General features: G+C 39.1%; 1 protein-coding gene across 6 annotated transcripts in view; it reads right to left on the minus strand.

The window, feature by feature from the left end:
* The window catches only part of LOC137193838 (3',5'-cyclic-AMP phosphodiesterase 4B-like), a 53,656-nt gene that overhangs the window by 25,237 nt on the left and 11,489 nt on the right, over positions 1–16,930 (minus strand). For 4 of the 6 annotated variants that reach the window (XM_067605233.1, XM_067605234.1, XM_067605236.1 and 1 more), the window contains 6 exons: positions 12,551–12,717; positions 7,603–7,850; positions 1,923–2,117; positions 1,766–1,802; positions 872–942; positions 62–111 (listed from right to left, as the gene is read on the minus strand). In XM_067605233.1, the coding sequence (XP_067461334.1) occupies positions 62–111; positions 872–942; positions 1,766–1,802; positions 1,923–2,117; positions 7,603–7,850; positions 12,551–12,595 (646 nt within the window). In that variant the 5' untranslated portion in view covers positions 12,596–12,717. Of the gene's footprint in view, positions 1–61; positions 112–871; positions 943–1,765; positions 1,803–1,922; positions 2,118–4,125; positions 4,313–6,147; positions 6,330–7,602; positions 7,851–12,550; positions 12,718–16,930 lie in introns of those variants that run through there. The other 2 variants (XM_067605237.1, XM_067605238.1) reach the window with 2 other exon arrangements.

The following is a 16,930-nucleotide window of genomic DNA, read 5'->3' on the forward strand; positions in this document are numbered from 1 at the left end:
CTGATAAGGATGTGAGTAAGCTCTTCATTACATACACAGGAAGGCCTGAGACAGGACTCACCCGACAGACAGACTTTGGTGACAGAAGGCTGATTCGCAGCAGGAGACCTCCTACAACCAGAAAGAAACAAGTCAGAATCACACGTCACATCCTGATGTTTAACAAATTTTTCATTCGTTTCACAATTTTTTTTTTTTTCTTAAATTTCACAGTGTGATTTGTTTGCCATTGTTGCCATAGCACAAACATAACACAGATGCTCCTTTAGTTCTCTGAACTGGTCACAGGTCAGATTTTTTACCATGTGACATTGTCACATCTTATTCAGTTTTGGCTCACGGTGACCCCTCTCTATGGAGGTCATACTGACTCAGAGTCCACCTCTGGCAGACCTGATGCAACTGCAGCCGCTGACCCAACTCAGTAATCAGAGGGAGCTTTTAAAGGTAGTCGAGAGAGGCGAGGTAACCCTGTCTTCCACCAAAATCAAAATAAAATCTCACTGTCTGCAGTTAAGGATTTCACATCTGCCACAAATCAACTTCAGCATAACAAGCACAAGAATCTTGGGTTGTTTAAATCAATACCTAGTTTAATGTGAGTGGTTCCTTCATGAGCAACTAGCATGAGAAATATTTTTGATGCATTGGCGCCCCCAAGTGTTAGCATCTTGAGAAGAGGCGAGAATCCACAGGCAGATTCTCTACAAAAAAGTCATGTCATGAATTTTCACCACAGCTTTCTTTCTGCACACAATTCTAAAAATGTACCCGGTATGTAAGAAACCTTCTTTGTAAAGCTGACATTCTGCAGCACGTAGTCACAACAGAAAAAAATACAAGAAGGTAAGAAAATAATGAGACGACTTACTTATTAGATGCACATTGTACATTTGTCAAGGTGGTGAAGTTGTTCCTGACAGTCCGAAGGCTGGCCAGAACCTAAAAAATAAGAAGAAGGAGGATAAGAAGAAGAAGAAGAAACCACACCCCAATTTGGCTTTCAAGGCAGATTTCAGAGAATATACACAGTGATAATGTATCACAGCGATAGATAATGTTGACAGGATTGTGATAATGTGATGACTATTCCAAAATTACAGTGTGTTGGGGTATGTGCAGTGTTTGTCATACTCATAATATATTTGTGCAACCCACCCAAAAAGAGTTTTCTGTATTTTTATGGTTTTAAGTGTTCTTCTGGAAAGTATCTGTAGAAATGCAGCTGACTGATAGAAGACTAACTGACTCAATTTTCTTTTTGAATTTTGTTTTAAGTTGCAATTATTAGTTAGATGTGAATTTGATGCATTCTTTGCAGCTTTCTTTCAGTGAATGGTGTGTGCACCTCCCACTCCCACCCAAAAGAGTTTTGGATTTTTCTTCTATTCTCTTCTACATGTATTTTCTCAAAATTTTCTCAAAAATGTGTTTCTAAAATAAATTGTAATGAGGTAGGAAAATATAGCTGCTGCATTCATTATTGCTTATTACACCCATTAGAGTGAACAGTGTTAGGCAGGACCAGTTCAGCTACAGTTGAAGTTGGGGATGGAGAGTGTAAAATGACATAGCCATGCCCACTAAAGGCCACCAGGGGGCAGAGAGGTTAATCATGAATGTCTGGATCTATGAAGTGCTTCACCTTTAAAAAGGCTTTGGGGAAAATGCTGTTTGCTTGTTTTAATGCTAATTAGGAAGAACATCAATAAGCTGACTTTGATGTTCTTTGGGGCAGATTTATTGACTTGTATTCAGCTCTTACCTGGGCAAATGGAGTCACAATCAAGTCCTCTCCATGTCTGAAATAGAATGTGAAAACAATTGAGCAAAAACTGACTGTGATACACAAACACATGCACAGTTTATGCAGCAGTTTGTCTCAATTATTATTTCAGAGGGCTGTGATGTAAACAACTCACAGTTCTCCAACAATGGAAGAGTTTCTAGACAAGGACTTGGGTGACAGTTCGTAGTCGCTGTCAGACCGGTACAGGAAGGACTCTCTGCGCTGGCCATGGCTTGCCAGATTGGGATGTAGAACCAGACCTGACCCCGGAGACGCCTGAGGGTCTGAAGGACTGCAGCACAACGACGGGCCATTCTCTACCTCAAAGCTAAGAGAAGAGAGATAACAGCAATCAGATAAAGAGGAGAGAAGAGGAGAGATTTTTCACTCTGCAGCTGAAAACAAAACATTCTTAGTATTTAAAGCATGTACAGTAAATTATCACATAAAAATAAGAAAATGGTGGTGGATGATTCCTACATCAACTTCAGGATTGAAGTTAAAAAGTTCTGAAACGTGTTACTATTAGATCATTACCTCTGTCATTTCTAGGTGCAATCAATCATCAATCAAATCATCTAAGTACTTAACAGTTTCAATAAGCTGCTACTAAGTAATGGCTTACACGACATGTTCACAAATCCCATCCAGAGATGGTTGTATAAACCCTAAAATGATTACTCACCCATCCATCCATCCATGGCCTGAAAACAAACTACGGTGCTCATTAAATGAGTATGCTTTGCTGGGCAGTGAGAGGAGGGGGTGTTTTATCGTAAACTGCTGGTCTGGTCTGTCTCAGTGGAATACTGTACGTGACAACTTCATTAGTTCATCCCTACTCAGCAGCACGTAACAAGCACAGGGAAAGATATTAGATCCTTATCGTGTAAGGGTGTGTTCATACTTAGTATTCTTTGTTCATTTTTACAGAGATAACCATACACAACAGTCTAATAAACTTACAGTATATTCAGGATCTATTGCATTTTAATTTGCAGTGTTTGTATCTACCTACTCCAGAACTGCAGATAGAAAGTAAAGCTAGTAGTTAAATCTAGTATAAGCATCTCCTGTTTGATTGCTAGAGATTAATGTTTTTTTGTACATGATCCCTGACAAATAAAGCTAATAATAAGAATAAAAGGAAAAACAATTTAATGCAACATCTCATATGGATAATGGACTAAGTTCATTTGCGATGCTTGCCCCTGCGCTTTTATTAAAAAATACATACACAGTTCAGAACAAAATGACGAAATTATAGAGAACAATAACAACAGCAAAAGAGAAAGAGAGAAAAAAGTGTTACACATAACATACACATCAACAATTCTTCTAATGTTTGCTGATGCCGCAATAAAACCACGATAGATGCACAGATGGATATAATCAAGGAGTGGACAAGTTATTGTGTAACCAGATGATCAGATCAGATGGACCGGAGTCAAAAGGTCAAACTATCAATGGCAAGCAGGAACAACAGATGCCATATGAATATAAAATAAAAACAAATTTCTATAAATCCTGAGTTTAGCTCAAGATAATATCCGCACACAGGTTACTTAGTCACTGATATGTTGACCTGACATGTGTAACTGACATATGAGCCACTTCATGCTCTAAAATTGTTGCATTTAAACCGCATTTTATTTTGGTGCAATTGCAGCAGCAGTGACCACAGGAAAAGGAAAAGCACTATCTCGAAATCATCTCCAGCTCTCTCAAACACACTCCGTACTCAACTAACCCCTTTAAAATCTATCTTGTAATGGACTGACTATCTCAAAGGCTTCAATATTTGCTCCACATTCACTCCCTGCCTCTGTAATTTCTGCTATGTGTGGGATTAACCAGCCGCATATCCCGCTGAGATACTCTCAGTCCCACACCTCTGCCAGAGAAGCTCAGATTAATGTGAAATGTGCAAACTCTGATTACGCACATGCAGGACAGTGTACATCATCCATGTTGCATTTTACGTCATCCAAATCCCGACTTCACACATTAACAGCGTGCTTTACCTACAGAAATCTAATCTCTTAATCTGACGCAGACAGAAAACCACAGCATATAAACAACGCACAAGATCTGCATATGCTTTAAAGCTAACAACAACGGTCTGACACAGTGGATGAAAGATGTAAACAAAATTCCCTCAAGCAGTTTCATGTTGCAATCTACAAATGATGCAATCTCTCTAAAACGTAGAAAAAACGGAGAGAAAGGCTTAAAATACTCAAATAGACAGTCTAGATGAACAAGTTTGCAAAAAGAACAATTTTTGAAATAAGAAAGATAAAGAAATATTACAAAGAAGAGTGCTCAAGAGTCACCTGGGAGCTGAGAGATGTGCTCTATTGACAACTTCCTCGCTGAAGTCAAAGTGCCCAACTCTGCACCTAGGGGACCTCCGAAACATTCTTCTCTCCCTTCCGTCTCTTCCTTCCTCATTGACCACCAAAAAAACACTGATGCTGTGGCTGCTTGCTCACACACATGCACACACATACACTAACAGACCCCCCTTCCTGTCCAGTTACAGGCCACGTGCTGGAATAACGTAGGCTTGGCAGACGTTAAGAGGCAGATCTGGGCTGGAACACAGGGAATGGATTCACAGTCACTGCTTATCTGACTGCCTGTCCGTCCGTCCCCCCCCCCCTTCCACTGCAGATTAGTCAGTGTGTTCATCATCCCACCCGCCCTTCACTTGGCCACCTACAGTATGATGTCCTATAAACATACTAGTGCACACTGTGGAACAAAGGTTATTATTGGTCAATTTAGATACTCTCACTCGTGTGCATATGGTGCAGAGTAGATAAAAATATCATCTGTGTTTCACCTTGACTCGCATCATGTCTGCTTAAAACCAGCTAAAAGAGAGGTGGAATAAAAAAAAGAGGATTTTTGGAATTTAAAATCTTTGGATATGACAACAATATTGGCCAATTTCATACAACAAATCTACCTTTTCACTTTTGCAAGTGTCTTGTTGAAAAGATGTACTTTAAACTCTTTAAATTCAAGACAAAACACACTTTTTTCCAACAGCTAGTAATTAAAACAATGTAATCAGGAACATACGAAAGTGCAGTGAAGGTGCAGCTCTCATGTGCTGTAAAAAAAAAAAAAAAAAAAAAAAAAAGGAAAAAAGAGGTGGGGTCAGATGGTCAGAGGAGCGGTGTTAGTAGGGTATAAGGAAGTGGAACAAGGTTCCGAAGATGCGAGGGATATTACAGTCCAACATGATCGGTAAAAACAGCTAAACATATACATTGATCATTCATTTTAAAAGATGAAGAACATTAGCTGTAAAAATGCGCGATATATCTCTTGGATGGACCGGACTCCTTCTTCTTTGTCAGACTGCTATCCTAACAAAATGACCTCATATAACCTAAAATAATGTTAATACTATATTACAGTTCTGGCAATGTATTAATAGCAAAATTCTCTGTGTTTATTCAAGAATATGCGAGGGCTTATAAAGTCCAGATCCACATCAGTAGAGATAGTCTAACACTAAAACTATCTGAGTAGGCTGAAAGTAAATCTGACAGACAAAAATGGCTCTGGTTCTGCTCCGTCTCCAAAATGTCACACAGTCACACTGAGTGGAAACAGAGGAAGAAAGACGCAAGTTGGCTCTCCTAACCCAGACCCCTGCTATCTGTAACTCAAATAAATTATCATGATAAGGAGCATTTATTCATGCAGCGGTCAGAGAAGACATTTCTCAAGCACAGTAAATCCCAGAGGAAAAAAAAATACTTGGCACTGTGCTCGGCTCAGTTTGTACTTTACAACGTTTCAACAATAGGAACATTTTATGATGAAATATGAAATGTCCGAATGGTGAATTTCCTCATCTGAACATTTCATCATAAAGAAAAGTAGCAGTGCAGCAGCATGTACATGTACAGTGTATATAGCATCTATTATATATGTGTTCATCCTGGAAGAAGGATCCCTTCTCTTTTCCTGGTCTTTGTCACAATTATATCTAGATAACGCCTGATCTTTATTATGACATGCAGGAACTGGAACCTCTCAGTATCACCAGACTTGTCATATGTTATTGTCAGAGTCTCTCTCCTGTGTATTTACATACAAATGAATCTCTTTGATGAATTACTCTTCTGGACTCTAAATCACCTTGAAGCAGGAACAGTTTTAGCAACTTGAAATAAACCACAGCTAAATAAGGCCATGTGTGAATAAATACATAGCTCTTTAAAATGCAAAAAATGACAGATGGAGACAAATAGTGAAGAAACAGCTATTCTTTTACTATCTTTTACTCTGGCAGTTTCTATCTCTTCCTCACACACGTATAGAAAACCCAATCTTACCAGGTGTTGGCTACAGTGAAGCGCCTGTATCGACGGTGATGCTTGGTCACCACCTGCTTGCGAAAGCATCTTGGTGAGCTGCGTGGTGAGAGTTGTGGGCCAGCAACAACGCTGCATGAGTCTGCCCCGTCTAACCCGAGCCTCTTGCTCTCTCCGCTGGCTTCCATTAGTGTCTCTGCTTTAAAACCAAGTCCGGCGCAGGAAGAGTGACGGCACTTTCCTGGCATTTAAAAGCTACGACCTTCCCAAAAAAACTGTTGAAATCACACTGTTTGGAAAGCCATCAGGACACTTTTCTCACTGGTCTTATGTTAATAAAGACTTAAAGGCTATAGTGTAATCAAGCCCCAAAGGTTCACATTTAAGACAAGATCTCTCCTTCCTGGAGGTCCCATTCATGATACTGCATTAGGAAAATATTTAAAGATTACGCCCAGAATAATACGACTCTCGGAGTTGGTGGAGATCTTTTTTCAGTCAAGGCCCTCTCCAATATTTATAATGCAAATGCAAATCCAAAAAAGCATCATCAACAAGCTGATTGGCTAATCAGTGACAGCTGAAAAAATACCACAAGAGCTGCGGTGCGTCGACAGTGTCATGCAATAAACAGAGCAAAAGTATCACGGCTCCTGACCTTTATTCCAGATAAACGCAGGCCATGCTTTTAAAAAGCAGTACAGCAGAATGTGAGCACTATAGAGATAAAAGCAACAGATGACAGAGTCAATTGACAAATACATCTCTGAAGAGAGCCCATGTAGTTTAGTAGGGTGAGTCATAGTAGTTCAAAGAGAAAGGATACATGTGGCAAATTACCACTCAATAAGGTAAAGTGGTAGCCATCATGAAAACTATAAACTATATATATATATATGAAAACTATATATATATATATATATATATATATATATATATCCCCTAAATGAATGCTACCAGGGAGCAGCAGCCTTCTTTTTTTGTTCTACATCAGAAGCAGACACATCAGTAACAGTGTATTCAGTAAAAAATAACTTGGCAGCAGTTTAACCATCTGACACCTTAAAAATATAATAAATGTGTTGCTCTCCAGGACATAGGGCCACTGTTGTTACTGCAAGCAGTAACACAAACTAACGAGGTGTTGAAAACACTGTGGTCAACTGAAATAAAAATATAAATATCACTTACAACTTTGCTGCTAATTTGGGAGTCTAACGTCAAAACTACACGAGAGAAAACACCAACCTCACACTGTTAACGACTTGTTTCAAAAGGTGCAGCTCTGACTAAAATACAATTCAAACTAAATAAAAAAATCAACATAGTTCTCCATCCATCCAAAGAACAGGAATTGGAGAGTGGCGTAATCCTCCTCAGACAACACGACATGCACTACAATCACAGCGGTAGCATGACCTCTACGCTAAAACTGCACTGAGACGTTGTATCTGTGGTTATCTTCAGCGGTCTCACCTGTTAGGGTCAGCCTGTGTGATGTCAATGCGGGGCAGGGTAGCAATGGGCAGGCTCGTCGGTCTGGTCCGGGTCACTGCATCTTCCTCAGGTGTGAGCGCACTTCCCCTGTCCCTCTCCTTCTCCGCCTGTCGCCATGACAATGGTGGCAGCTGCAGGTTGCCAGAAAACCGCCTGTGCACTTTACACACTTCTATTCCGAGGGTGTTGCCTGAGGGAAACTGTCCCACAGGAGGCTCCTTATTCTCCTAATGAAGGAGGAAAAGAATATGACAGTAAATTACTGGTTTCTATATTAAATAAATAGATTTAAAAAAAAACATAAAATGTGGGTGAAATGTTAATATCAGGTCAACATCTTGAAATATAAAAGGTGAATTAAATGTTATTGAGTAAAAAACGTAATGACAGCAGCACAAAAATAACAAGATTGAACAGAAATTAAGATTCTTATAAAAGAAATTACAATTTTACAACATAGAATATACTCAACGGATCCAGAGCCATAAAAAGAAAAGTAAAATAATAAGAAAGAAACCAATTTAAGACACATAAACATGACTGTTCCGGAGGGAAAATCTGTCTGCCGTGCACATATCCTGATTTAACAAAATACCGTTCACTAGAGAGGCTCTTCATTACACAGACAAAAATTAGTTTGATCAAAGCTCATTTCAGGGCCTCGACACCTGATATGACAATTTACATTTTTATGAAGCCGTGCTGAATATAAATTGTGAGTTTAATGTGTGTGACGGTTCCGGCGAGGAGCCCAGGGTGCTTCACTGTAATGACTGGTTGTAAACAAGCCAGGGCACTGAGGAAACAGAAGCGGGCTGCCAGAGCTCATTCTGCATACATCACCCTCCACTTTATGTTCACTGCGTGAAAGTGTAAATGAAACACACCGACAGCTCCAAATGAACAAGGGAGATACGGTGGCACGACGATGCCGAGGGGGAAACAGAGGATCGAAGGATTCCTGGAAAGTGGCTGTGACAAACAAGAAATGATTTGTTTGGCTTGTGTATGCGTGCGTGTGTGTGTGTAGAGCAACAGACTAGACTGAGAATGTGTGTGAGAAAGAAAGCGAATGAGAGTGTGGGAGAAGAGCGAAGCCACAATTTGACCTCAGTGACATCAGGGCTGACAGCTCAACATAATTTGACAAAACCAAGCCTGCACATTATCAACTTCTAATTCTCTGTAAATGATCAGACTTCATGCAGTTACCAGTTGTTATAGTAGTAATAACTAGTGTTGCAACTAACAGTTATTTTAAATATCGATTAAGCTGCAGTTTCTTTAGTTGATTAATTGATTTATCTTTTTTTCCTTCCACAAAAATTTTAAAAGTTGCTTGCTTTGTTCTAATAAACCAGCAAATGTGCCCATTTAAGAAGCTGGAACCAGAACATTAGGCACTTTTGCTTAAGAAACATACCTAATTCAGTATACTTACAATGAATCAATTATCAAAATTGTTGCCAATTAATTTTCTGACAATCAACTAATCAATTGTTTTAACTCTAGTAAGTACTATGTAAAAAGTTACAGTAAAATGTATCATTGTACATGATTCAATTAAAACTTTTAACTGGTAAAAATTAAATGAATTAATTGGTAAAAAGTCAATGAACCACTATGAAAACACATCTATCTTTTCCAGGAATCCAAAAGACTAACTGAGTTATATCTTTCAACAGGCTGGCAACACTGTCATCTGCTCCCAATTTAATTTCTTTTTTATTACATTAAAAGCAATCAACATTTTATATTAACAACTTATCACATGGCTACTCGAAGGAGTTGCTCAAAGTGACAAACCCACAGAGAGTTATAACCAGACTTTGCAGTTCCTCTCGGCTTTACAGACCTTTATAGCATCTTTCAGCTCATCGTTGTGGTTTTACAGTCTAACACTCATTCTCTCTGCTCTCATAGTGTCATTGTCGGCCGAAGCAGGCAGCTGCTTTCAGAGAAAAAAAGCTCCAAACACACTACCTGCTTAGCACCAAACGACAAACCAGCAGAAGACAGACAAAGTTAGCGACTAGTTGGTGAACATCTTGGAGCATTTAACAGCTTAAGAGACAGATATTTCCCTCAGGAGTTAGAGGAGACCAAAACAGAGCTAAAAGGAGCGAAAATGTTATTACATTCATCTGGTGGCCAGACACACGACTTCAAATTAATGCTAATATTACTCCGTATCTGCTGAATGTGTAAATAGACCATTTGCTAACAGGTTTTCCATATCAATTTAAAAGGTGATAATATGTTGGTGTAGTCTCCACTGCCCCCATGTGGACAAAAATCAGCTATTGAAGGTTTTAGAAAAGTGGATTTCAAGCCCAAAATTTGTTCTTGGTCAGATACAGAAGAATCCTCTCTGAATTTTTAACAGGAGCAAATGACAGTGTTGAAAGTCCTTTGGTAGATGGAAAAATGGAAGGAAAAACGACTGGTAAAAGCAAAATTAGTGGGTGAGTGTAGACAGAGCAGACAGGGTGGTGTCAGAGTGAAAGAGAAAGAGGACAATCATCCCACCGCCCTTTCTATGTGAAAGTGACTGACAGTAATGGTAGAGACACCAATTGGGAAGCAAAGAAGAAGTATGAATTAGAAGAGTAATAGAAGCATTAGACCAGGAAAGATAGAGTTTCTGAGTGAGAGGGGAAGGCAGACAGTCCGGAAGAAAGAGTTAGAAAAACCACAGACAGAGGCTGCCATCCTTTCTGATTGTCAGTAAACACAGATCTGCTGACTCCCCCGCTCCTTCTAGGAAATGCAATTTGTCTGAGTTATTGTGCCCGTCTTTAAGACACATTCTTTCCGTCCCGGGAAAAGAGTGAAAATTAAATCTAGCAAAATGCAACTCTGTCCCAAGGACTCTGATCCAGTACTCTTTCCACTTACATAAGCCCTCCTGTCAAACACGCTATAACCAGAGATCTAAACAGTCTCTTGCCAGTATGTCTCAGTGCCACTGCTGTTTCACTGCCAAATTATCTATAAATTGTGTGCTGATTGCATCTCTGACATCTGAACATATGATTCTAGTTCTTTGTTGATCCCTTGTCCATGGTCCAAATGGCATTTGGAAGAGGAAACACTGCTGATTAACTTTGAGTGTATGCTTGTATATACACCCCAACTAGAATAAGGATGATGATAATTTTAGAATTCAAAACATTAATATATTTAGAAACCTTTATTTATCTCATGAGCCGGAACATGGTCGTGAAAGGACAGGAACTGGAGATGATGGAAGTAGTGTAGGTCCAGTGTCAAACAGAGGTGGAGTGGGTGTTTTCTAGATGAAGATGAAAGGGCTTCCTTGGCTGCAGAGCCTAAACAACTCCAGTGTTCTCTGGGATACTTCCAAAAAGCCTTTTTGAAGGAGGTGATATAAATGAGTAAGCTTTAGGAATGAAGCTCTAGAAGCATGGTTCGATGTGGTGTCTGAATAATTGAGTCTAGCAGTCAAAAAGAAAAAGAAAAAAAAAAAGCTTTAATTATTAATAAGCTATAGAATCTGAATGAAAGGTGGGAGACACACAAGGGTGTTGAGTGATGTAGCATAACAGATGTCTGTATAGAACCACTTTGATCTTTTCTGTGAAATGAAGAAATATGATGGAAGCTTCAAATTGAGCTTCTATAACATAATTTGTAATAATTTGTTCCTATCTTTTAAATGTCACTGAGTGCCTTAATCTTAATATGATGAAGTTGATGAATAGTGTAAACACTATGCAGATCAATGGAAATAAATCCAACTTTATCCCTGACAAAAGTCTGATGCTGTAAGTTAATTTTTCATGAATATATAAAAATGCTTAAAGCTAACCAATCTAATACATATAACACTGACATTTAAAACTACCCTGACAACCAACTACAGGAAGCAGTAAGAACTATTATATTACAATGCACTGAAATACTGAAACCTCTGAAATGTTAATGAAGCCTTCACATTCTTGGAATAAGCATTTTAGGCATTGTTAATGAGACTTTTCATTCCTTAATGAGTTGCCCAGCCTTTGAAAAATATTTCCACCATCAACAAAATCATTGCTGGCATGAAAGTAAATCACCATTGATCACTCCTGATATCATTAACCATTATACTGAATTAACTTGTGCATTTCCTCTATAAAAACTGAGAAATTAACATTATCAAAATGTATTACGACAAACAAGTTTAAAATATTTTCCGCATTATCATATATTTCCAGTGACAAGCCAGTTATAAACTCTAGGGTTCTGATGGAGGCCAGTCACAGCAGGAAAACTTTGTCGTTCCAGGATGTAGCTAGGCCTCCGAGCTCCTGTTGGACAATGTCAAAGAAAATGATCTGCCCAGTCATAAACACTGATGGCGTAGAGGAAAAACAGATGGGCCTCTCTGTCAGACCTCTGTCCTTCCTCTTATCCATGTTTCCATTCAGTCGATGCCCAAAATGTGTCCTGGTGCAAGCTCTCTTTTAAACACCTTTCATGATCTTCCTGTTCTGCCTCCTTTCTTCTAAACTACGCATCACTCCTCAACTCTCTATCATCTTCCTAACTCTCTCTCTCTCTCACACGCACACACACAAACACATGCACACAAACACCATCTCCCTCTCTGCGGTGTGTCCTGCCGGATAGCGGTCTGTTGTGTACAGTACAGTCATCTGTTTATGAGTCACCGACCACCGCACAGACATAATGCACCTCATTGCTTCGGTTTAGAGCTCACTGTATCTTTGTTCGGGAAGAGACAGAAGGAAGGCAAACGCTAAAAAATTTACAGTAACTGAGCAAACTGGAGAATGAGGCTGTAAACTTTGGAGGTAAGATGCATAATTTCAGATAAAAAGAAATCATGAGTGGCCGTGTAATGAAAGCACGGATGGATTTGTGGTTGCACAGATGGATGATTGGAGAAATCAATACTTACATCGCCCGGTGTATCCCCCTGTGCACTCCTGCTTTTCTTCATCATGAGGGATGTTTAGCCAGACTCTCTCTCTCTCTCCCTCTCTCTCCCTCACAGTCTCTGATGCTCTCTCCAAAAAACGCAGCTCTCTCCTGCTTCTCCTGCTCTGGGCAGCCTCACCAGTACGCCTGCACATGGGAAGCAGAGAGGAGGAGGGGAGGGTGATGATAAAGTAACCAGTTCCAAAAGTTATTTTGCCCTTACAGTTAATATCATGTCTGCAGTTGTTGTCAGACTTGGGTGATTGTTCTGACTACGCAATGCAGTTCTCAGTGCAGTAATTTAACGAGTCTTCACTCTGTTGCATTACGCAATGCATTACACAACTTTGACAAAAAAGCAGACATTACATTGACTGTGAGGGATTACGTAGCTCAGCAGATGCAAGTTTGCACAAGTTGATTTTCATAAATGAATGGAAACAAGGGAGGAAAAAAACAGCGAAGGTCTGAAAGGCTTAGCAAGCAGTACTGTATGGCTTGGAAATAGATTACTTATTCAGTATTAGTTCCAATGTGATATGTGTGAGTTTTGGTACAGATAATGAACACAATACTTTCTTGAAGCCTTACTTTTATCATCTTTTGCTCAGACTGAAATGTCTCAACAATTATTGAATGGAGTGCCATGAACCCAAAATCTAGACTTTTGGAGATCCCCCTGGCTTTACCTCTAGCATCACCATGAGGTTGACATTTTTAATGATTTTTAATTAAACGCCTTTACTCAACTTTTGGTGGATTGCCATGAAATTAGGTATTGAAATATGTGAAAAAATCCTTCCAGTGATGTCACTTAAGTCAGTGTCAGTTCAGGATTGAAAATGAAAAAATATCTGGGAATGTGGAGTTTTCAAAAGGAAGAAAAGTGCATGGAATAAAAAAAACATTATCGCTGCATCAATTTTGATACTTTTCTAAGTGCCCAGCATGAGTCCTAGGCGTGCAATGCTAAATTGGTGGAGTACTCTTAACCTTTCTTTTAGCACCATCATCAGGTCAAAATCTTAATTAGTGAAAAAATACTTTGGTTTTGACCAAATACCTGCAACACTAATAACATTACAATTAGCCTCAGCTGTACTTGTGGTTAGTACACATCAGCAAATGTTAGCATGCTAGCACGCTAAACTAAGATGATGAACATGGTACACGCTAAAAATCATCATGTTAGCATTGTCATTGAGAGCATATTAGCATTTAGCTCAAAGCACCTCTGTGCTTAATAAGAGCCGCTAGCTAGTCTGGTTTCTACAAAACTCTTTCTTCAAAATACACCAAATAATGTTAAATGTTGTCTAAACACAAGTAGCTGCTATACAAGAACTTTTCCTAAATTACAAAGTCTAAACCTGGAAACATTTTGATTTAAATCTGGAACTCTGATGTTAAATACATTTAACGTTAAAGATATGTGATTTGAAGTAGATCAGCTGAAACAAGATTGTTTATGTCATGTGCTTATGTAAAAAAATATATTGTTATAGGATTCTTTAAACTCCCAAATATGTGTATCCGCCTCAAAAATCCAGTATTAGTCAGGCTACAGCCAAAACATGAAAAAACAAAAACAATGCTCCTTTAACCATGGAATGAGTTACTGCATGAGATACAGAGATTACGCTGTGATAAGAAAGTTATTGTTTGTGGTGTGATAAACTGCACGTTGTATTTGCCTACAGGTCTTTCACAGTGGTGCAGTCCTGTCTGTCAGCGTGCTTTGCAGTGACTAAACTCATCAATTATAGACTGACCACAGCTGGAAAACCACCAACAGGCAGACATGAGTGACTAATCTATGTGACAGACATGAATCGATATTTTCCATGTCACTATTGATTCACCCATTCCACCCCCCCCCCGCTCCCTCTCCCCCTTCCATCCACATTAGCCCCTGCTTGACAGGCACCGTGTAAGTCAGTGTAGGACTGCTGGTGAGGGAGGCATGTTGTTGGTGCTTTCCAGCTGCTGCCAAGTCAAGTAGCATGAAAATAGAATTTCTATATATGTGGCCTCGTTCTACCCTCAGTTATTATAAAAAATGACATGATATGTGAAATGGCAGCATATCAAAGATTCAGTATGTTTTGAGCGTCTGTAAGAAAACTCCTCGGCTGCTGGTTCAAATCTCAGCAGGAGGGAGAGGTTATAAATAATGTGTGAGGTTGCATAGATGTGTCCATTGTAGGTTTCACAAGAACACCGTTTAAATTTTTTATATGTCATGATACAGAGGTTTCAGGTGGATGGTATTGTGGCCACAACCAGGAAAAGTAAACTACTGTGAATGGAAAATTGAATATAGAATCAGTCAACTATTTCAAAAGTTATGTAAATTAATGTGTGTGTGTAACATTTTTCAGAAACTGGAATTTTCTGCTCCTTTAATTAAAAACAGTGTTAAGCTGTGCTTTTCTGAAACCACTAGACTGTGGACTGGCAAATGTGAGAAAATCTGATGAGTATCAGTCAGATTATGTGCCCTAATACTTACTTGTTCTAAACTATTCAAATTTTCAGCATGTATGTTAATTTAATCAAATTATCCACCATCATAAGAATCCCCCTAAATAGTAATGTTTAAACTAAACTAAGCTACGCTTGCTGTTCTGTGAGGTTACTGTGGGGGCACTTAGTGCTATATGCTAAATGCTAATCTCAGCATGCTAACATGCTCACAGTGACAGTGCCAACATGCTGATGTTTAACAGACAATGTTTATCATGTTCACCATCTTAGTTTAGCATGTTAGCATTTGCTAATTAGCATTAAACACAAAGTACAAATGAGGCTGATGAGAATAAATTTGGTCATAAACCAAATAAAAAATTTGGAAAAATATAGTTGTTGAGGTCACTAAAAATCACAAATGTCAACCTCAAGGTTGACATTTCTGGCGCTCAAGGTCAAAGTCAGCAGGATCACCAAAGTCAGAAGGCATCATCCTGTGAGGACCATGAATGTCTGTAGAAAATAACACAGCAATCCATCTTATAATTGTTCAGATATTTCAGTCTGGACCAATGAGCCATTCTGCTACCATGGCTACAAATGTTGAGGTTAAGTTTTTACACTGGTCAAGACAAAATAATGATAGCTTGCTCAGTTTAAGCTTAATAAAACAGAAAACCATTCAGCCATCAAAACCAAGGCTCCTCTTCTGCCAAATAAATGCTTCAAACAGCACCATTTTCCTAAGAAAATGTTTTTCCTGCCATCAAAAAAGTCTATCATTCCAAGGGCCATGTCATTAACATATTATTAGCAGTACTGATCAGCTCTTACACTCCAAAAATCCTTTGAGGGAAACTTTTTCAAGTACCAATCTGTCACGTTCTCCTTAAAAGGTTTTTCTCAAGTTCTGTGTACAACAGATCAAGTTGTTACAAATTATTATTGGACGAATGAACACTAGAGCCAAGAAATATTTTACGAAACAAGCACAGAGGACAGTAAAAGGTTATGTCAAATCATGTCATGCAAGTCAAGCAATAATAGGTGTGATCCTACAATTGCGTCAAAGCTTTAAAACTATTACTTACCAAAGGAAAGTGTGTCTTTATGCCATCTGAGACACAAACATTCACTTTCTGTGCACATCATTCCCAAAAGGCTCAACAAACTGTAACTGTGTTGCTGTATTATATATTGCAACAAGCAGTTAGGAGAGTTGTCAGCCTCTAAAAGACCACTTATTGTGAATTCAGGTGGCATACACTATTTGTTTGTTTCTGTACTTCAAAATTTAGTTTTTTAAAGGTGTAGTATCTCTTATGAGCTGACAAGTGTGAGGAAAATATCACAGTTGCAGGCAACAAAACACAGTTCAGCACTCTGCTCCAAAATCTTGATGATTTAGTGTTGGTTATAAACACACTTGGTACCCCTATTCACAAAGTCATCAATAGGCACTTGCAGACCAAACCGTTTTGGGGACTCCCTGAGAGGAAGTACCCACTGGAGAGCTCCCCCGAGAAATACCGTACATACCTTCAAAGGACTTTTTTTTCTGTCTGCATTTGCAACGCTGATAAGAACGCTGAAGTGACGTAAGCCAGCTGGAGATTGGTATAGCAACGTCACTTCTGTGAAAGATACGACAACAAGATGGAGGACGCCATGATCGGAGCTGTGTGTTTGTTGTGCATTTCATTATAATAACGGAGTTGGAAAGGAGACGTGCAAATTTAGACTATGCGGTTGTATTACACAGGTTTTTAAAAATGGCGGTTGCTGGTGCTGCATTGGCTCATGTGTCTGACCAATCACTGTACGCTTACGTCTGGACCAATCACTGTACACATAAGTCACTCAAGGTTCCTCTTGTGCTGGGAGAGTACCT

Source organism: Thunnus thynnus, chromosome 12 (assembly GCF_963924715.1).
Source record: "Thunnus thynnus chromosome 12, fThuThy2.1, whole genome shotgun sequence".
In the NCBI taxonomy this organism is placed as follows: Eukaryota; Metazoa; Chordata; class Actinopteri; order Scombriformes; family Scombridae; genus Thunnus; species Thunnus thynnus.